General features: G+C 42.5%; 1 protein-coding gene across 2 annotated transcripts in view; it reads right to left on the reverse strand.

Annotated features, from left to right (window-relative positions):
* The window catches only part of LOC146820926 (zinc finger protein PLAGL1-like), a 517,626-nt gene that overhangs the window by 182,599 nt on the left and 312,419 nt on the right, over window positions 1-22,608 (reverse strand). For both annotated transcript variants that reach the window (XM_085611799.1, XM_085611798.1), the window contains exon 2: window positions 11,231-11,386. In XM_085611799.1, coding sequence (XP_085467925.1) covers window positions 11,231-11,341 — 111 coding nt within the window. In that variant the 5' untranslated portion in view covers window positions 11,342-11,386. The remainder of the gene's footprint in view (window positions 1-11,230; window positions 11,387-22,608) is intronic.

Genomic DNA, 22,608 nt, shown 5'->3' on the forward strand with positions numbered 1-22,608 from the left:
ATGGGTACAGAATTGTTTTCACTTTCATTTGTGTTTAGGTACTGGCAAAGTGTAGGTTCAAATGAACTACAGTACAAAAGTCACCCCCTTTAGTTTTGGTTTTGATTAACAATAAGTAATACATTAAAAAAAATCCACAAATTGAAAAATTAACAATAAAGAAAATGAAAAAAGTAGAAAAAAAGGAAACATATCAATTGTAATATTCATGTTTAAATGAAATGAAATTAAGCAATTGTAAGTGAAAAATGAGATATTTGTGAAACATTCCATTAGAGATGTATTTTTACATTGGAAATGCATTGATTGTAGGTTAATAGTATGTTGTTTAGCAACCAAGTGAATAAAAAGTAAAAACCTGAACTGAATTTGCGGAGTCGGTGTCTGGTTTCATGACAAGAACTGGTGTTTGTTTTGGAGATATATATATATATATATATACACACATATTTTTTTCCACGATAGTTAGGTTCAGATTTTACACACACAAAACCATAAAAATGTAGCAGTTTTAGTTATCTCAAGTAACTGTAACTTGTGCCCTGAGGTAACTATAACTCACACACACCATGCACAGTTGGGGTAATTAGCTATTCATGGCAAGGTTGTGAGTTATAGTTACCTTAGGGCACAAGTTTTAGTTATTTGACATAACTATAACTGCTGAATTTCTGTGTCCCATGAGAGCACTCATCTCAATATAAATGGGTGTCATTTTAAATAATGCCGGTCTACTGACTTTCTCAAGGGGTCACCACATCAACATATGAAAGGCAGGACAAGAGATTTCCTCATCAATATACATGGCAATCCTATTGGCTTCGTCAAGGGATGACCACATTAATATAGAAGCGAAGTCTACTGTTTTTGACAAAGGGTGACCACATCATTATATGAAGACAAGCCTGTTGGCTTTGTCAGGAGGTGAATAAATGGATATACAAGGTAAGCTCTTTGGCTTTGTCAAGGGGTGACCACATCACTATACAAGACAAGCATATCAGCTTTGTCAAACGGTGACCACATCAATGTACAAGGCAAGCCTATTGGCTCTGTCAAGGGGTCACACCATCATTATATGAAGGCTAGACTACTGGCTTTGTCAAGGGGTGACCGCATCATTATACAAGACAGGTCTATTGGCTTTGTCAAAGGTTGGTCGCATCAATGTAAAAGGCAAGTCTATCAGCTTTGTCAAGGGGTCACCATATACTTATATGAAGACAAACATATTTGCTTTAAGAAGTGGACAGCATCATTATACAAGACAGGCGTATTGAATATGTGCAAGGGTGTCCACATCAATATACAAGGCAAGCCTTTTGGCTTTGTCAATGGTTGACTGCATCAATGTATAAGGCAAGCCTATTGGCTTTGTCAAGGGGTCACCACATTATTATATGAAGAAAAGCCTATCAGCTATGTCAAGGAGATATGTATCAATACATAAAGTCAGGCCTATTTGACTTTTTCAATGGTGACCATAGCATTGTACAAGGCAAGCCTATTGGCTTTGTCAATGGGTCACCATATTGTTAAATAGAGGCAAGCATATTAGCTTTTTTTTTTATTTTTATTTTTATTTCATATCCAGAAAACACCAATTACAAAAAAAACAAAATATTAGTTAATCTGGTCATACAGCAGGTTATACATTACACAAGAATAAATATCAGTTAAACAGTTCATAAAAGTGGTTCATACAGTACATAACAGATATAAGAAACAGGGTCATCCTTTAGCACCTTTTCAATATTGAGAACAATTGCTCAGATATTAATTGATCATGTTATAAAATTCCACCTGTTAAAAGCAAGATGTAAATCGGTTCATACAGTACATAGCAGATAAAAGATACAAAGTCATCCTTTAGCACCTTTTTAATATTAAGAACAATTGCTAAGATATTATTTGATCATGTTATAAAATTCTAACGGTTAAAACCAAGGTGTAAATCATGTATTTTTACATTTCATTCTTACTTTATCAACCTCAGGAAACTGTGCAAATTTGCGAAAGCAGGTACTACCATTAGAACAGTACTCACCATGTAAACCTAAATCAGCATACATTAACGTTTTATAATTACTAGGTTAAACCCTGATCAAAGAGTATTAAGCTCCACTGGCTTAAGGTGGAAAACAGAATTCGCTTCAAAGCTTTGACCGTGATGTTTAAAATCAAGGCGGGCACGGCTCCTAACTATCTTTTATCTCTGGCCCAGCTCTACCATCCTAATCGTAGTCTTCGTTCCCAATCACTTGCAAATTTTTGTATTCCAAGATTTAAACTGGCAAGAATGGGTGGCAGATCTTTTGCCTTCCTTGGGCCCTCGTACTGGAACGCCCTCCCCCTCTTCATTCGCAAGGAGGAAAACTATGACAGGTTCCGTAAACATCTTAAAACCTGGCTTTTTGACCTATAATCTCAATCAGCTTGTTCTGGTCATATATATTGTTTTCTGCTGTATCTTCGGCGCCGGGAAACCCTTTTTGGGTAGCTGTTGCGCCTTATAAGTTCTAATAAATAAATAAATAAATAAAATAAATAAGCTACAACCCTTTAGAACACATCTTCTTACTTACAACCCCCTAGTTTCTCTATTCCATTCAGAAATGAGTGCCCATATTTTCCTCCCCCGGATTCCAGCCTGCCTGCCCTTACAAGCATACAAAGCCATCTCTTGGTTATATATTCCGAGAAGTCTGGCAAGCCACATCTAAAAAGTTGAAGGTTCTACATCTTTCCACCTGGCGGCCAACAATATTCTAAATATCGCTGTACCCAGAAATAAGCAATATTCCTGTGCGGTGTTGAGGGCGAAAGAGCTATTGCATCCTAAAATCAGCAATATAGGGGTCAGTTTGAATCTAATACCGAGCAATTTCTCCCAGAAACCAAGCAACCCCTTTTTTAATAAAGATAATTTGTCACAATCGTAAAACATATGAATCAAAGTTGCTGGTCCTACCCCGCATCTGGGACATTTATCATCCTGCCTTTTCCCCACATAAATAATTTAGAGGGTGTAAAATATAAATTAAATATAGTTTTATAAAGTTGTGCTTTTAAATTTGTGGATAGGAGTATTTTGGCAGTCAAGGATAAGCTCATGTAAATATCCACCTCTGGATTATCCAGTTTCAATGCCGAGGATGTCTCAGTTTTTTTTAAAAATCATCTGGAAATTTTTCAAGTAATAAACTGTAGATATTCCTAAATCTATTTGTTCTCCTAGTGATAACTTCCAACAATGGTATCCTTTCTAATTTTATCGTTGGCCTACATAGAGTAAGAATACTCCTAATCTGCACAAATTTAAAATATTGATTTGCTAGAATTCCAAAATCACGCTTGAGCCTTGAGAATTGTAGAGCTTGTTCCCCCCATAGAGATCACCAATTGTACCTACACCAAGCTCTTCCCATCTTCTCCCCATAACATCATACACCTGAGGAGGGAATAGCGAGGAGCACCAGAGGGGAGTACATCCGCTGATTTTCGGAATCGCCATGAATTTTGAAACTTGTTTCCAGATCTTCCATGAGCTATATATTACTTTGAAGCGAACTTTTTTATAATAGTTTGGCTCCATTTGTCTCAGACCCTCCTCCAATTCATTATTTCTATTTCTATTTCCAATAAACAGGGAAATCATCTGACGAAGAAGGACAGCCCAGTAATATAATGTAATATTGGGAACTGTAATCCCACCTCTATTTTGCGGCAGGGTTAAATATTTTAAAGCCCTCCTCATTTTCCCATACTGCCAAATAAAATTAGAAAAAATAGAGTCCAGAGTTTTCAATAAATGATCATCCACCGCAAGAGGTATTGAACGAAACAAATAAAGTATTTTAGGCAGCATTGTCATTTTCAAGTAGTTCCCTCTCCCTATAATAGATAGATGTAGCCCATTAACTCTCTTTAACTCCGTGGCTATTGATTTAACCAAAGGATTGAAATTGAGTTTAACAATTTCATCTACTTTTGCGCTAACTCGGACCCCCAAGTAGACTACAGAATCCGCTAATCTAGGATCGTTAAATTCAATATTGTCTGTGCAAATAACAATGGTCTTCCTTTATTCAGAGCATAACCTGAAAGAAGCCCAAAACCCTCAGCTATCTGGATAATTTCCTCAATTGCCTATGTTGGATCCGTAGTTAATATGGCAATGTCATCGGCATAAGCCAGGACATTTGTCTCATATCCCCTGGTTACTACTGGCGTAATCTTCTCGGATTGTAAAAGTATAACCAAAAGAGGGTTAATATACATAGCAAATAGTATGGGGGAACAGGGACACCCTTGCTTGTTCCCCCTGGTTATTACAATATTGCTAGACTCCTTCCCCATTATTTGTAGCCGGGCTTTTGGTTCACAATACATAGCTTTAACTGCCCTAATAAATTGTGGCCCAAACCCATTTAGGTCCAATATCCCCATAAAAACTTCCAAGACACCCGATCGAATGCCTTCTTGGCGTGGAGAAGGATCATAACCATCTGGCCCCCAGTCCCGGTCATGATATCAAATAATGAAATAACCCTTTGAAAATGATCAGTTGTTTCTTTTCCAGGGATGAAACCATGTTGCTAGGGGGAGACCAGACGTCCTATAACCCTCCCCAGCTGATTAGCCAATATCTTTGAATACATTTTTGTATCTGAGTTAATAAGAGAGATCGGCCGATATGATGATGGATTATCTATTGGTTTTCCTTTCTTTAGGAAGATTATCGTATCAGTCTCTCTCCATGATTCAGGAGGTCATCCACTATATTGAACACCCCTGAACAGGTCCAATAAAAGAGAGGTTATCACTACTCCTAATATCTTATATATCTCTGGCGGAATCTTACCGGGACCAGCAGCTTTCCCTGATGCCATTCCTTACAATGCTACCTGGACTTCCTCTAATGAAATTTCTTTGTCTGAATCTTCTTTAGTTAAGGTATTCAGCCCTTCTCCAAGTTCGGTATTACTCATCAAGGGGCATATTATCAAGACAGGCGATAAAATTATCGCCGTTTTAGCGGCAGAAAACTGCCGCTAAAACGGCGCTAATGGGCTTGATGATATGCTCTATGGAATTCCAATTCAAGCCCATGTTAGATGTGAAGGACATCTACCATGGGCTTCAATTGGAATTCCATAGAGCATATTATCTCATTATCGCTGTTTTAGCGGCTGTTTTCTGCCGCTAAAACGGCGATAATTTTATCGCCTGTCTTGATAATATGCCCCTAAGTGTGATATATTCTGTAGTACTCCGGCTGTATCCTTATCATTATCACTATCATCTTGATATAATATTTGATAGTAATCCTTAAATCCCATGATAATATCATCTGGATCTGTATATCTATGTCCATTTATTTAAATAGAGGGTATTAGATTCAATGATGTATTCTGCCTAGTACGAAGAGCTAACCTCCTCCTAACTAGTTCTCCATTTTCATAGGAATTATTCCGCTGGGATTGGTATTCCTCTGCAGATTTTTGCGTTAACCAGCTATTGTTTTCCGCTTTAAGAGCAATTATTTGATACTGGATTTGAACCCCTTCCTGCCCCAGTTCTATTAAAGAGACATGTTCCTCTTCAGCCTCCTCTAGTTCCCGCATTAATTGTTGATTCTTAATCTTACGCGAGGTCCTCGCCATTGCAGAAAAGATGATGGTTTTCCCTCTAAGACGAGCTTTAAAGGAATCCCACCTCCTACCAGCACTATATCTATTCATGTCAAAAAATTATTGTAACCAGTTCTTAATGTATTCAATATATTCATTATACACAAGGAGTTTCCTATCAAACGTCCATTTCCTTTGAGTTCTCTTAAAGCTTGCAATTTCGATCTCCAAGATTAGAGGGTTATGATCGGAAATCAGCTTTGGGAATTTCTAAATACCTGCTACATTTAGTACATCCCTTGTGCCATAAAAATAATCAATCCTAACATATTTCTTGTACAGACAGGAATAATATGTATAGCCAGAGTTAGTCGGATTGTTCAATGCCCAGATATCCACTAAACCATGGCTATTATTAAGGGAGGTTAGTGCCCTATAAACTCTAGGCTTCCGACCATGATATCCACCTTGAATATACTGTTTCTTGTCTCAGATCAAGTGAGACATTAAAATCACCACACAGAATTAATGGGCTATGCCATGCCGCGAGCTCCAACTCCAGATCTTCAAATATCTGAGGATCATCCTGGTTTGACCCATAGATTGATCATAGGGTAAACCTTGCCCCTAATTCTACTATAGCCCACCACCCCAATGTGTCCGCTCCCTTTCGTTTAGCCTGTCCCAAATTAGTCTTTGCTAATATAGCCACTCCTCGAATGTTTGAAGTTTGGGAAGTACATGCTAGTATGTTATATCCTCCAATACCCAACAGTTCTTTTTTCCCCAGGGGATATGGGTTTCTTGTAGACACGCTCTATCATTCAACCCTGCTACATTCAGAGAGCAAAGAATTATCTTCCCCATCTACATTTATGTTTAGGTACTACTAGTAAACGTCTACCTCTTTTTCTTTTCTCTCCCATCTTTAATATAATGACCTGTTTGCTCTCTTCTTCTTTTAATAATACACAATTTACATCATCAGTTCGGGATATGTTTTTCCCCCAGAGTTTTCACCCCCAACCCATCCCCACTCACTCTCCACCCGCCCGCCCATTCTTCCCCCCTCCCATCCCCTCATCCAACACCCTCCGCAAGAGGCACTCAGACTTGAGTCTGGGTACGTCGCACAGACCCGAAAGCCCTAAATACGTGACCCTTAAGTTTCAAACAAATGCTATTTTCCAATCCAAAACCCAAAACCCACAGACCCTTCCAGAACACCCCCCACTAATGCACCCTACATGTATTTCTTAAACACCTTCATTTTATTCTCCCTCCTTTTTTTTTTTTTTTAATAGCCCCTATATATTTATATCTGGGTTTTCTTTTTAAACCCAATTTCTCAGGATTCCCACGATTCCCTAGATTCCACCTAATGGTCATTAAAATTACCCATGAACTTTATTATCTTATCTACATTAACCGTTAATCTATATCTAGCCTGTCAGACTATCCAGGCATTCTTTTGTTTTAATTTCTGAGAGAAAGACTCGTGTTTGCCCTCTCCAAATTACTTTAAGTCGAGCTGGGTTGTTCAAGAAGGCTTGTGCATTTTTGTCCTGAAATGGTTTGATCAGCTGCCGCAGCCTCCACCGCCTTTCAACGGTAGAGTGGTAGAAATCTGGTCGGACAAAATTAGAAACCTCGTTCCTGGTTCTCTTTGCTTCTGGCCGGGCCTTTTCAAAAATAGCTTGGCGTAACAAAAAATTGCCAAAGTAGACCAGAATCGCTCGTGGTAAAGCTCCTGCCCTCACAGGCTGCTTCTGCACAAAAGGGATGCGGTGGGCACGTTGCACCTCTTGAGCCCAGTTCCAGTCCGTAAGTTCTGGGAGCGTATCTCTAAATAAGTTCACTACATACGAGCGAATATCTGCCCCTTCAACTCCCTCAGGAACCCCGAGCACCCGCAGGTTGTTCCTCCTGTGGCGGTTTTCATACTCTTCTAGCTTCCATTGTATATCTACTAACTGAGCCTCATGAGATCTGATTTTGTTGAAACAACCCTTGATTCAAGGTCAGTCAGTCGTTCCCCAAATACACTACAAGTTTTGGTTAGTTTTCGAACCACTCCCTGCACCTTTTGCATCGCTGCCTGGGCTTTGCGTCCATCCTGTCGTGTCTCATCGCGATGCAGCGATATGGCCTGAAACGGGATGTCCACTAGACAATTGGTTGGTAAGTTGATTTATAGGGGTATAATCCCAAGTGAGATCTTTAGCTCCCTGCCTTCTTTTTTTCCTCCTCAGGACAGTTTTTGTTTTACCACCATCAGCCTCATCCATGTCACTGTTACTCAGATTTGTGGAGGTAGCTGTTAGATCCTCCGACCACTCACCCCCGTCTGATACCGAGAAAATATAATCACTGGGCTCCTTGTCTGACTCTTTCCCAAGTCCTTTTCCATATTTCCATTATTAGCATAGCGTGCTCCTTGAAGCTCTTCTGTCTGGGTAATACAAGTTGTATTTAAAGGACTGAAACTGGCTAATGTCTGAGAGTCCTGGGAAGGGGTTGTTGTTGCATCAGCCTGAGAGGCAGCCTGTCCTCCCACCCGTATTCGCCTCACCTGGGTTCTCCTCAGTAATGACTTAATTGAAACTGGAATCAGGAGCGTGCACGTTGTTTCCCCCCCCCCGTTCACAGTCGCTTGGAGTGGGGGGTTATCTCCAGGCCTACCTTTTAATCCAACTGCCTTAGCATTCTGAAGATCAGCCTTCGATGTGGGGAGCCTTCATCTTCGTCCCTCAGTTCCTCCAAGCCACGCTCCTGGCTCTGATTGCTCGGACTGTTCTGGCTCACCTCACCGTGAACCAGAGCTGCTTCCCCACTGAGGGGCCTGGCCGGGCGAACCTTCGCGGCTGCCCCGCCTCTTCTTCTTTTATGCAGGCATGGATCGACAGGCTGCCCGCGACGCCCCTGCTTGGGAGTCTATGCCTCCGACTGACCCCTCAGGACGAGTAGCACCACCCTGGTCTTGGAGGTACCTCCTGCTGGCTTTGGCCCCATTTCCTCCGCCTCAGCCCCGGCCTCTACGAACGTGGATTCCCGGTAAGGATCGCTGACGCAGACGTGGACTTTAACCACCGCAGTACTAAAATGTCTCTGTACCACCAGCCCAATAAGGGTCCCTATTAAATGCAGATAGTGTCCGTATGTCCTAGAGGTGTTTGGTGATTCCTCGTTACAGATCTCTGGGGTCATTATTGCATCGCATCGCTATTGCAGCATAAACTGTTGTGGCTCTCTGCTGGTCTGCGTGCAAGTACGGTCTTAGACGACCGCCATCTTGCATCTCACTGTACATACTGACACCTACATATTAGCTTTGTCAAGTGGGTACGTCATCATTATATAAGACAAGCCTGTTGGCTTTGTATAGGGGCTCTGTATAGGGGTGACCACATCAATGTAAAAGGCAAGCCTAATGGCTTTCTCAAGGGTTCACCATATTATTATATGAAGACAAGCCTATCAGCTTTATCAAGGAGTTATGTATCAATATGTGAAGGCAAGCCTATTGGCTTTGTAAACAATAGAAAACATTTTAGACTCTTTCTTTGACACTCTCTAGGACACATAGTGCAGCCATAAGACCAACTACAAGGGGCCCTGCAAACCATAGTCAAAGAGCAAACACCCCAGTAAACATAGGGTTACTTTTAAGAAATTGTTTTTGGTGGGCTGGTGTTCTCCCTGCTGCCCCCCACAACCCTTTAGGGGGCACCATAAATCAAACAAAATACCGAATTAGCCCATGAATTGCATTATGGGGTTCTCCTGGCAAGGAGCAGTAAATAATAAATTAAAAGAAAATAATTTTGGAACCAGTAGGGTCTTTCTGGGACCCCCTCTTACAAAAGGGGTAGGAGGTCAAGGTTTCCCTACACCGCCCCCTTATTTCCTTTTTAATAAAAAAAACATTTTTAGGACGAGGGACCAAGTCCCTGAGTCTTGTGGTGGCCGCCGCAACATTGCTGTTCATGTTGAGGCATGGCAATCAAAGGGCTAGCCATGAAAAAGTGCCCTCAGCCAATCAGAAAAACTTGCATTTTTTAACTTCAGTCCAATGAAACAGAGATCTATAAATTTTGATCCTCAATTTCTCCAAAACTACTCAACGGAATTACACTAAATCACAAAAAGCATACTTTTTGGGTAAAGATCTAGCTTTCTCACACATTTGGTGTAATTCCGTTCAGCCATTTGGGCTGTAGCACTGTTCGAAATTCCCTTTGGAAATTGCGTGGGGAAATTGCATTGGGGACCCCTCTGATGGATACCCTGAAACTTTCCAGGAAGGAGCTGAGAGGGATGATTTTCTTTTGAGAACGTTTTGTGAAAACTTTGTCAAACAGCACCAAAATTTTTAGCAAAGTAAAATGCATTCTTCCTAGGGAAAGTTTGTCCAACTATAACTACACAGTGATGCATATTCGAATGCAGACCTTCCAACAACCGAGAAGCAAGCAGGACTCGAGGTAGTTCAAAGATTCAATAATATTTTTTAAAGTCTGGACAAACTCTGTCACAAAGGTGATGGACATCTGGTCTGCCTTATAACAAGAGAATGATATCCTAATACACTTATAATAAGGCTGACTGGTACCAGTCATGTTTGTGATGGAGAATCCATTAGCCAAACTTTAAATCAGGCCCTAATTCTGCAAAGAAGCAAAAAAATGAGTCTAGGTTCTAAATTGTGTTTTGTGGATTTGTGCACTCAAACTTCTGACTTCAGCTGTGATCTTCAACATAGTCGATAGCTGTCCATTAACTTCCTCTGTATTATTACATCATGAATTCTATTTTAGTCTAATTGATTTTATACTCTGGAATGTTCTGAAAGTCTTCAAGAGTTTCCATAACTCTTCTTGCTACCACAGGATCAGTTCTAATAACTAACAGATGATCTACATAAACTGTGACTTTCACAGGAGATAAACACAATTCATATCCTGGGATCTGTAGATTGTTTTAGTGAGCATCAAGTGGTTCAATAAAAGGAGAAAACAACAGGGATAGAGGACAACCCTGTCTTCTTCTATGTATTTGAAATTGCTTGCTACACAAACCATTAATAATTACAGATGTATGAGGATTTTGGTACAGTGCTTCGACTGATTTTATAAATAAGTCTGTGTAACAAAATAATCGAATACCTTCCCAAAAGTACCCCGAGCTTACCAAGTCAAAAGCTTTTTCTACATCAGGCAGACTGGCTTATATTGGCTGAGTTGTGACATTCGCAATATCTATTCAGTCAAGCAGTTCAGTGATATTTTTGCAATCTTTCGACCTTTGATGAATAAATGGTGATCTGTATGCATTATGAAGCTCAACTTATCTTGTAATCTTTTGATGCTACTTTTTGCATACATTTTGTATTAAAAAAATAGTAGCAAAAGTTATGGAAAATTTCAATTCTATGATGTTCACAAGGTGGATATTGTCTTGGTCCCATCCTATCTGCCCTATTCTGGCACTCACTGATTAGTAACATGAAATTAATAAAGCAGAGAGAAAGGAAACATTTCATGGTATGCTTCACCATATAAGAGGCACCACAAGGAAATGGCTGAAAGTGAACTTACCCTGATTATTAACAGCTTGTATCTCCAATACGCGTAAAGTGAGGTAGTGAGGTAGAGTAAGTCGAGCGCGGCTGGGAATGATCCTGTCTTTAACTCTAATGAGCGGGCCATGAAGTTCACATTCCCCCTGCAGGCTTTTTCCACAGTCTTCACACCCTGTAAACCAAGTCACAACTGTGAACACACTATAGACAGGATACACATGTTGATGGTCACTGTAAAGAAATTGGTATATTATGAAATTACTAGGCAAAGAGAATGGTTTGAGACAAAAGTGAAACACAATTCTGTCCATAGACAAAATGTGCTGCCATTTATAGATATCAACACCACCTAGTGGCAGGGTTAGAAATAGTGCACTATATGCTTGTCACACGTAAAGATTGTATTCCCAATGTTCGTGCAATGGACATGCTGACCGACCACTTTAATCACCCTTAAGTGCGTAATGTAATAACCCAGAAAAAATATAAGGTGGGCTGTAACAGATCTGGAGCTGGTAGGTGGACAATAGTAAAAATTGCAATATATGGAAAAAGTGCACTAACTAGTAACTTCTTTACTTAGACATCCGGCATTCTGCACTGACAAATTCCGGAAATAGATTACCAAGCAGAAAAAGACGGACAGAAATGATATTGTAGTCCAAGTGTTGACCAAGTGTTGACCTAAATCATAAAATCAGTGCCTTGTAATCTATTTGGTAAACAGGCACCTTTGGTCCTGCTGGATATTTGAGATTAACATATACAGTATGCATGTATACAGCAGCTCTGGTTGCAATACATCAACAAATACATTTAAGACATATGGTCAGAAGGCGAAAGTCAACTTTTCACTTTGGTTGTAGGCATTATGTCTCGACAGGAGAGGTCCCTTGAACATCCTAGCAATTAAAGATGCAATAGAATTCAATAGTAAATGCCTGGATTACTAACTGATAATATTTATTATCCTGCATGATCTCTTTGATGTCCCTGTCCTTTGTTATGGAGGGCGGGTGTTCAAAAATAAGTTGCACTTGCTTTTACAAAACATTTTCTCTACAAAAAGTCCTGCCAAGGTAAGAATATACGTCAAATTAACTCTCTGTGTCCTTAGAAACGGGACAATGGGGCAATCCTTATTCCAGGGGCTTATAAAAAGATCCTTGAAACCTCAAGAACCAGATATTATTAAGAGAACACTAAATGCAAAGCATCTACTTTTTAGGTTCTGATTTTTAAGGGATAGCAATGGTGAGCACTGAAGGCTCACTCAAGAGGGATGGTGTGGGATATAGTGCTCTGGTAGAGATGAGATGTGAACGAAGAACAATAACTATGCTGGTCAGGACGGATGTATGATGTAACAACGCGAGTCATTACAACACGTGCAGTTACATCGCAGTCGTTACAACGACTGTGATGTTACTACGCTATGCCATTACCACGCAAGTCTTTACATCGACTTGAGCTAGATGGCGTGCTAACATTAGAAAAGCGTAATTTACTATTCCAACTCCAGTCCACTTAACAGTAGGGAAGGTGTTGGGATGGTAAACTACACTATTTGTAATGTTAGCACGCCATCTAGCGCAAGTCGATGTAAAGACTTGCGTTGTAAATCCACTTGCGTTGTAAAAGTTTCGTTATAATGGTAGTGCGTTGTAAAGATTGTTTACCGGTCAGGACACATTCTGTCAAAACACTGCTCATAACATTGTATGACTTTTTACAACGTAGAAGACTTACGCACAGTTAAGGTTCACAGCAAATGTCTTCAGCTCTATGACTGCAGACAACCTGGCTTTTGCAAAGTAACTGCAGACCATAGACACATTTACACTAGGTAAGAATGAAGAACTTAGACGCATAAGCAAATGTGCGCAAGTGCATTGTCTGCCAAGCAGTTGAAAATATGAATTCTTGCGCAAGCATTGTGGCTGTCCTTGGAATCTTAGAAGCCAACTTCAACTGCAAACTCACTGAATAGTCAAGCACCACCTCTTTTGAATTTGGTGTTCAGAAAGCAGTGAGGTTGAATAGTTGAGGTTTAGTCCTGGAGGGTGGTGTGTGAGACAACGCTAGGTTCAGATAGCATATGCATCTCTCACAATAAATATGCTGTCCAAATAGTGATATTCTTTTTATAAATCATAAAAAAATCACGTAGCATTAATAAGATCTGTACCATAGCTACAGAAATCCTATGGAAATTCACTCTCCTCAGAACTGCTAACTCGCATCGATCCATTCAATACCAGCTCCCTTCACACCTCTTTACCAGGTGATTTCGCAAAGCGAAATGGAAGGTGAGTAGGAGAGCACTAAGTGGGTTTCTAGTTTGCCTTTGGAGGCTTTGAGCACCTGATATCCTTTATTTTTTTTTAAAACACTCAAGAGAATGGGGAAAGCCTTGGCAAGTTTTTGTTTTGGGGGGGGGGGGGGGAATGGTGGTGAAGGTGGCAGTTCATCTAGCTGCCTCTCTCCACCAACTGTGTTTTTCTAAGTTGCCAGGTCAATATCCTTAAGGATCTCTCTTGCTCTGTAACCAGTTGTACATTTTCTAAGTACCTGCCACACTTAGGATTCAGGATCAGCCTGTAATGCCACAGTCAGAAATGCACACAGGATGCAAAGGGAGCACACCCAGCTGTCAAAGGTGACATCAGATTGCCACACCCTTTGCCACTTCCTCCATGCAAATGTTGTTTCTTGCATTCCAGAGGCTACCCTTTTCAAACTTGCTCAGACTTGATTTCAACACAAACAAACGCAATCTCTCCATTAATGAGTTTGTTTATCACTGTAGCACATAATAAAGTGGGTACAATGACCAGTGTAAAGAAGAGGTGAGTAAGAGTAGGATATGCAGGGGGTCTGTGGAGGTTACTGAAAGAAAGCCTGCAAGGTCTAATATGGCAAGTTATCTACTGTAGGCTAGTAAGTCAGCGACACCATGTTAGAAATTCGGTTGTTGGTTGACTTGGGTGCAAACCTTAGTCAAACAGCAATCAAAATCCTAGTTAGGGTAATAGTCGGGCAAACCCTGAATTAACCTTTGCTCATCCTCTGGTAGCTTGGCACAGAGCGTTCAGGCTCAACTTAGAGGCAGTGTGTAAAGTATTTGTGCAACACTAAAAAGGGTAAAACCATGAAAACACCACACAAAACGATACCACACCAGGTAAGAAAAGTGTTTCAGACTATAATAAATAAAACAAGACCAAAATGACAAAAATTAGTACTTGAGATATTGATTTTTACAGGTTTTAAGCAAATCTTAATCCGAGGTTGCAAAGCGTTGCGTGGGTTCAGGTCCAGGATGCGTCGTGCAGCAGAGACGATGTGCCAGTTCTGAGATGCAGTAAGGGTGCAGTGAGAGAACCGATTTATCGATGTCCATGATCCTGTAGACGGGGCTTGCGATGCGAATACCGGTGTTGAGGATGCATTCGCAGTCGAGGAAATGTGGCAGCTCTGATGAACAGGGAAGCTGCAATGTTTTGCCGTCGTTGTCGAGGCTGCTGTCAACAGGGATGGGAGGACCTTGTGCTGGGGAGAGCACTGCACAGTGGCAATTCCGAAGGCGATGTGTTGAGTCCGATCCATGCAGCAGCAGCGATGTGTCTATGCTGCTCCATGCAGCAGAGGCGATGTGCCGGTTCTGATCAAGTCAGCAGAGGTAATGCAGTAGTTTCGATCCATGCGTCAAGTCAATTCATTCAGTCCGGCAGAAGATGTGCAGTTCTGCTGGAGCAACACTGTAGGCCCACTTTCTAGGGTCCAGGACTTGGGGTGGCACCACTTGGTAGCACAAACTCACAGATGGCAGGTTCAAGTGCAGAAGCAGGGTGGTTGGAAGTCTTGTGTCCCTGAGACTTCAGATCAGGAGGCCAATCAGCTAGCCCTTGGAGCCACTGTGGGTTCAATGATGCAAGTCCAGTCCTTCTCACCCAGGCAGGAGAACAGAACGCACAGAGTAGCACAGCAAAGCAGGGTTCCAGCAAAGCGGCAGTCCAGCAGAGTGGCAGTCCCGTCAGTTGCACAGTAGTCCTTCCTGGCAGAGTGGTCAGAAGTCCAGAAGTGTACTGAAATAGTGGCATCAGAGGTCCAGTACTTATAACCAGTTTGGCCTTTGAAGAGGGGGAGACTTAAAAGGTCTATGAAGTGCACAGAGGCCCTGCCCCGTTTCCAGGCTCACAACATGAGGATATGCAGCCCATTGTATGGGGCATGCCACAGACAATTTAGGTGTAATTGATGCTGGGTCGAGCTCTTCACTCCCATCCTCCTAGTCGGCAAATCAAGTCACACTTAAGCACTCATTAGATGTGGCTGTCTAGGGGAGCAACACATAGCTCAGCTATCACCCAGCCCAGACAAGTGATGAGAGACAGACAGCAGGCACTAAATGGCTAAAGTAAGAAACTGGCAACTTTCTAAAAGTGGCATTTTCTGAATTTCAATTTAAAATCTATCTCTACCATAAGCTGCGATTTCAAATTGACTCCAGAGACACAAAACTTAAAAAGTTTATCTCTTCCAGATTGTGAATTACACTTGATGTAATAAGGTAATCGAAAGGGAGAGATAGGCCCTGTTGTAGTGAAAGTGACTTTGGGTGTTTTTTACTCCCAGGACATGTAAAGTTTAAAAGTGCATGTCCTTCCTTTTAAATACACTAATACACTGCACCCTGCCCTCTGGGTTGTCCAGGGCCTACCTTAGAGGTGAAATATATGTGTAAAAACGTTAAGGTAAGGACCTGGCAAAAGGATTAACTTGTCTAGTCGGCATGGCAGTTTAAACGGCAAACACAGGCTCTACAATGGCAGGCCTGACTCATGGTTAGAAGGTTGCTTACATAGGTGGTACAATAAGTGCTGCAGGCTCACTAGTAGTATTTAATGTACGGACCCTGAGCACATGTAGTGCACTTTACTAGGGACTTATAAGTAAGGCTCCCTGTTTTCCGTTTTTACGTATTTTTACAGATAAATACAGACAGAAAATATTGTGTTTTCTGTCTGCATATATTTTGAAAAGTAGATAAATACAGAAAACTGTGCTCCTTTTAAGTGACTCCCCATGCTGTCTTTGATGGATTATAGGCCAGCAGCTGAGCATATGGTCAGCATGGGAAATTAATTAAAAAACAGGATGAAATGTATTTCAATACCTGCATATGTCATCATACATTTATGGTATAATGCTAGTATTTACTAGTGGATGTATTGTTATGTAATATTTGACAGCTTAAATAGCTAAATCACAACAGACATCAAAGTATGAGTGTGCGTACATCAGATGAATTTTTCAACTTCATTTATTTGCAAAACACAAGAAAAATATGGATAAATACAGAAAAAATGGCCAAAACATGAATATGGATAAATACAGACGGAAATGTTAAAAAAATAAATACCATAAAGCTGGGAGCCCTACTTATAAGTAAATTAATATGCCAATTGGTGATCAGTCAATATTACCATTTTTAGGCGAGAGAGCACAAGCACTTTAGCACTGGTTAGCAGTGAGTGGTAAAGTGCACAGAGTCCTAAAGCCATCATAAACAAGGTCAGATAAGTGGAGGAGGTAGGCAAAAAGTTGGAGGGAAGACCACCCTCAGGCTGCCAAGTCCAACAAAACCCCAGACTAGACTAGACCTTAATCTCTAGTATATCACAACCAAATTGCACATTCAACTCTCACATTTGCTGTGAAGTTAAGGGTCCTAGTTACAAACTCAGAAACAGGCACGCAAACGGTGACTATGCGAGGGACTTTGGACCATATGACGAGTAACATCTATCCTCTTAACATAACTTATCATGGTGGTATAAGCTTTATTCGATATAAAAAATATCATAAAAGCAATACATTTCCAAGTATACACATTATTTACATAAATAAAATAGGTTAAAAAGTCATTAAATCATCCTCTGGAAAGCTTATATAATACAAATTCCACAATTAGTTAAAAATTCATGGTTCGATTGTTAAAAGAAAAAAGACTGAATCTAAAGTATGTAGACTAAAATCCAATATATGAGAGGGACAGGTGTTCGCCATCAGCGTCTACAGGCTTCCTGGCTAATAACTTGCTTCTAATTAGCCAGGCGGATCCCAAGAATTTAGCTACCCCACATATCAGAGTGAGGGAGGAGGTATCAGTGCAGAGGATGCGGAGAGCGTTACGATGGCACATTGGGCCCAATAGTTTGCAGACCGGTTTTAGCCACCTCATCCTGGGGAGCCTATACGCCGGACAGGCAAACAAGAGGTGAGCCGGCGTCTCGTTATGGTAGGCACAACCCGGACAGGGTAAAGATGGCATAGTTGGCCCTTTCCAACGCGAAACAAAGCTGTTGGTCGGCAAGGTCCCGAACCTTAGCTTCATATATAGTACCCTGTGGCTGGGGGTCTGAATAAAATCCAGATAAGTTTCTAGTGAGCGAGTGTGTTTGTGTTGGAAGAATCCCTCCGTCAGTTTCCCCAATCTGGGATTTTGGATAACCAGCTTCTGGACCCATTCCCAGTACAATTTTTTGATAACCTGTTTTGTGGGTGGTGATTGGGTGCGCCAGGCCTCCTTTAGACCAATAGAAATTAGAAGTTTTCGAAGGTCAGTTAGCCATATTATCTTGCTCCCAGAGTCCGCTGCAACTAGTTCGTCAAAAGCTGCAGCGTAATGGGAGAGTTCTGGAGTCCTTTTTATGCGGGCCCAGAACAAAAGGGGGCGCAAGCGTACTATATCCTGGAGTGAGTGTCTCCCTAGATCAAAAAATAGGGGCTTCAAGGGCGTCGAGGAAGGTAGGGAAAGCATGTCTCTCATAAACTTATTTTCCGTCAAGACAAGATCACTCACATTCTGAAAGCCCCAGAGCTCGGAGCAATACAAGGCTGAGGACAATGCTTTGCCGGCGTAGACCACAAGGACAGGGGCCACAGGCCTACACCCAGTAAGACGCTGCTCTCTCAAAATAACACCAGACGTCCTCTTGTGATTTAGGAGCATCTTAGCAAGGTGTGGGCCCCATTTCATGTCTTTTGCAAGAGAGATTCCCAAGTATTCAAAACCCTCCACGTTGTCCAACGTTACCCCATCTAGGGTGAAGTGGTTTTTAAAACGATTGGACGGGTTGATGCACATGGTCTTAGTTTTGGTGGTATTAACTATCAGACCATGTGAATCACAGAAAGAGGCAAAGTTGTTCAAAAGTTTCTGGAGCCCCCCCGGGGATTTTGAAATCAAGAGAGTATCGTCTGCGAACAGGAGAGTCGGGATCTTCTCCCCGGCCAGTGATGGAGCATCGGCCGGGTCCTGGCTTAAAAAGTCAACCACCCCGTTGATGTAAAGAGAAAACAGGGTGGGTGCCAGCACACATCCCTGTCGAACTCCCCTGTTCACGGCGATTCTCTCAGTCAATTGCCCCTGGGACCCCCATCTAACCTTGGCGTAATTGCCTTGGTGTAGACGCTGGATCATGTCTAGGACCAAAGGGGGAGCACCAAGTTGTTGTAGGGTAAGCCAAAGTTTCCCCCGGGGAACTAAATTGAAAGCGGTCTTCAGATCTATGAAGGCAAGGTACAAGCTGCCCCTGCCCAGAAGTACTATCTTCCAATAAATCATGAAAAGTCTGAAGACTTGGTCGATTGTTCCCATCTTGGTCCTAAAACCTGCTTGAAAGTGGGAAAGAATGTTGTTGTCTTCCATCCAATTGCCTAACCTAGCTAGTAAGACCCTGCCAACAACTTTCTGAATAACGTCAATTAGACTGATTGGCCGGTAGTTGGCAGGGTCTTCCCTATTCCCCTTTTTAAAAATGGGGACCACCTCGGCGCCCTTCCAAGAATCAGGTACTGGTGCACCTCTGGCTATCAAATTCAGAATCAGAAGGATAAGGGCTGCCCAAGGCTCAGCGAAGTGTAAAAGCAAGTCTCCAGGGAGGCCATCAGGACCTGCCGCCTTGCCAGGGGCTATGCTTTTGATTGCTGTCGTTACCTCGCTTAAGGCAAAGAGATCCCGGTGGTGACTGGGGGCTCTGGTAGGGGATGAATGAGCCATATCAAGGGAAGAGGGAGCATTAACGTCCTCTGTGTATAGTTTAGAAAAATGGAGCAGCCATTGGTTGGCGGTGATATGATTGGCCAGTGGGGGATTAATGGTGCTAGCCCTCTTGTTAATTAAATCCCAGAAGCCTTTCGAGTCTTTCTCAGATGAAGCATGTTTTAGTTTAGCCCAGTGATCCTCCTCCCAGCTTTTCTTTGCCTCCCTTTGTGCCTTGGCATACTCCTTCCTAGCTCTAATGACTGCGGCGGAGTCTTTTTTCTTAACTTTCAGAATGAGTGCCGCCCTTTTTTCCTTACAAGTAACAGAATACCAGGGGTTCGAAGCCTTGGCCTGTAGGCCTCCAGTGATGACCTTGCCTCTAGTTGTAAAGAAGGCGCTCAGATTCAAAATAAAATCTTGATAGATTTTATGGAAATTAGATAGGGACAAAGCGGAATTGGCATAAGATGTAAAATTGCTAATCTCTACTTCTAGATTGCCCTTTATGCTTGCCAATTTGTGTTCCTTAATCACAACTTTCTGCCATTTGAGGCGTCTACAACAATTACTAGGGACCACTTCTCTAGTAGACAGGAACGCTCGGCTAGTTGCGTCGGCACCAGGTACTTGCCAGACATTATTTAATTTTAAGCATAAGGGGTTGTGATCACTATCTGTGGAGGGTTTAACTTCCATGTCTAGCAGATCACACCATAGCCTGACATCTAAGAGAATATAATCTATCCTAGATGGAGAACAAATCCTATTAAAGGTGAATGCCCCATGGAGGTCTGAAATGGATCTTCCATTTACGGCTCTAAGGTTGAACTCTTGGACGAGGGCGTTTAATTGGATAACCCTCTGGGACCACTTTCTGATCGGAGGGAGATTGAGGGTCGGGATACTCCATTTAGCATCTAGTTCAGCGGTACCCAAAAAATCCTCCGCACCAAGCGGTTCGAAAGTGCAATTTAAATCACCCCCTATAAGAATGTACGAAGACGGGGAGATGCCGGAAAGAATACTTTCCAGCGTTGATATAGTAGCGGATCCCAGGGTGCCCTTGGTTCCCCTAGCATAGATGTTAAAAAGATCCAATGAGGGTTTATTGTGTGCTCCACCTACTGTTAAGTGCAAGATGTCATGAGAGATGCAATTGTGAGAGGAAATTGACCAATTCAGTGAAGCACTAACCCATATATGCAGGCCTCCAGAGGGACGTCCCTTTCTTGATCTGACTGCCGGGCAGAAATAGGTGGTATAACCTGACTTGTGTAGGGGTTTCAAGCTCCAAGTTTCCTGGAATAGGCAAATTTCGTATTTTTCAACCTGGGCATTCCATTCGGGGATGGCTAGTTTCTTTTCCAGGCCCGCTATATTCCAAGACATAATATGGAGTGTGGAAGTATTTGGAGCATGGGGTGTCGAATTAGAAAGAGTGTCCACAGTCTCGAATTCGTCTTGGGGAATGAGGATATTTGAGATTCTAGGACCGGGGCTGGGTAATGTTGGCAGTCAGTCCACCTTGTTCAAGCCAGATTCCCCCCCTATTTCCCCCGATGGCATGTGGGGTATAACTCCTATTGGGGGCCATAATGGTGATCGTCTAATTTGAATGGATGAAAAATCGGGAGAAGAAGAGCGAAATTCAAGAGCCACTAAATTCTCCGCCAGATTTTCGTCCACAAGTTCCAACTCTAAGCAGTCAAACGGGGAATTATGGGTCGATAGCCTTTTTACCCTGATTATATCCTCCCTAATGATAGATCTGCAGCCCCGGACCTGGCGCAACCAGTGTATAGCCTTATTACAAAGTGATACACTCCCTTCCAGACCCCGATTGGGGGGAAGTTTGGGAACTTTGACCAAGAAAACTGACTTCTTATGATTTAGGCCCAAATGATATGCGCCAGGTGCCTTATGAGTAGATACCGGGGCGTCCTGCTTAGCGGCGGGGTGGGTTTCAAAGTCCCTGGGAGTGCCCCCTCTACAGGTTCCAATAGGACGAGTGGAACTAATTACACTAGCTTTCTTCGCATAGCTAGACGTAGAGATAGAGCTGGATGGCAAGGGGGAAGACGTGCTTGGAGGGTGGGGCAAAACACCAGGTCGTCTAGGCGGGACCAATTGGGAAGAAACGGTCTGCAAGCTAGCAGTGTGTGCAACTACAGGGGGAATAGTTGGGGAGGGTTGGGCGATATCAAGAGGCAGGGAAAGATTTAGCTTTACATTGAGAGCCTCAATGATCTTGCTGAGAGTGGTCACTGTACCCTGGAGTGAGTCAACTTTCTCCATAAGGCTCTCAAGAAGTTCTTTGCAGCTACATGGGGGCGACAGAAGAGCCTTTTGCTCGGTGTGTCCACATCTACTGGGAAGGAGGCAAGCTACAGTCTCAGCTATATCTAATGCAGGTTCTAGCACTGAGAAGCGGTTGGAGCAGGGGATAGATTGAAAGGAATCATCTAAAGCTTTCTTGGGATCGTGATCGCCTTTAACTGGAGACTTAGGGTGGGAGACCGAGGTATCCAAAGCTAAGGTAAGTCTAGTGTCCTCCATTAGTGAGCTGTGGGGAATTGGATTCAGGTGTGAAGCAGTTGTGTTAGAAGTTTTTTTCTTTTTTAAGAACATAGAAGGTATACCCTTTTGGGGAGTTTTATCCAACCTCTCCACATTATCCCCAACAGGCCCAGTAGAGTTCCCACTCAGAATGTCCTCACAATCCAAAACTATGTTCTCGATTCTGGCCATAACACAGTTGCTAGCAGCATGCTTTAAAACCTTAGATTTTTTCCCCTTCTTGCTTCCTGTGGGGCCCCCGCTCTCCATTGCCTTTCTCTTGCCCATTTCCCAGCAACTGCAGGAATCGCTGTGTTTTCTCTAGACACTGCAACAGTGATACAGCACTGTGACCAATCGGCTATAGCAACAGCGGAAGGTGTATTAAAGGTGTATTAAAGCAATAAAACAGTTACATAACCAAACCCTCAAAATAAACCAGTCTCAGGAGTTGGCTGATGCGCAAGACACAGTACCTTGTGGCTCGTGGCCTCTGAAGTTAGAGGGGATGCCCTGTCCTGTCTCTTCCTGGCTCCGACGGGCAAGGACGGGCCCGCCATTGGCCCGGGCTTCGCCCGGGCACAGCCCGCGCGCGTCCCGCGCTGCGGGAGGCGTCCCGGCCAGATGAGGCCCACCAGCTATGTCACGTGATGCGTGACGGCGACGGATGCACTAAGGCTGCTGGGGAGTGTAGTTGGAGCCTCACACTTTGGACTTTGGACTTTGGACTTTGGACCATATGACGAGTAACATCTATCCTCTTAACATAACTTATCCTGAAGCGG

The sequence above is a fragment of the Triturus cristatus genome, chromosome 6 (assembly GCF_964204655.1).
Source record: "Triturus cristatus chromosome 6, aTriCri1.1, whole genome shotgun sequence".
Lineage (NCBI taxonomy): Eukaryota > Metazoa > Chordata > Amphibia > Caudata > Salamandridae > Triturus > Triturus cristatus.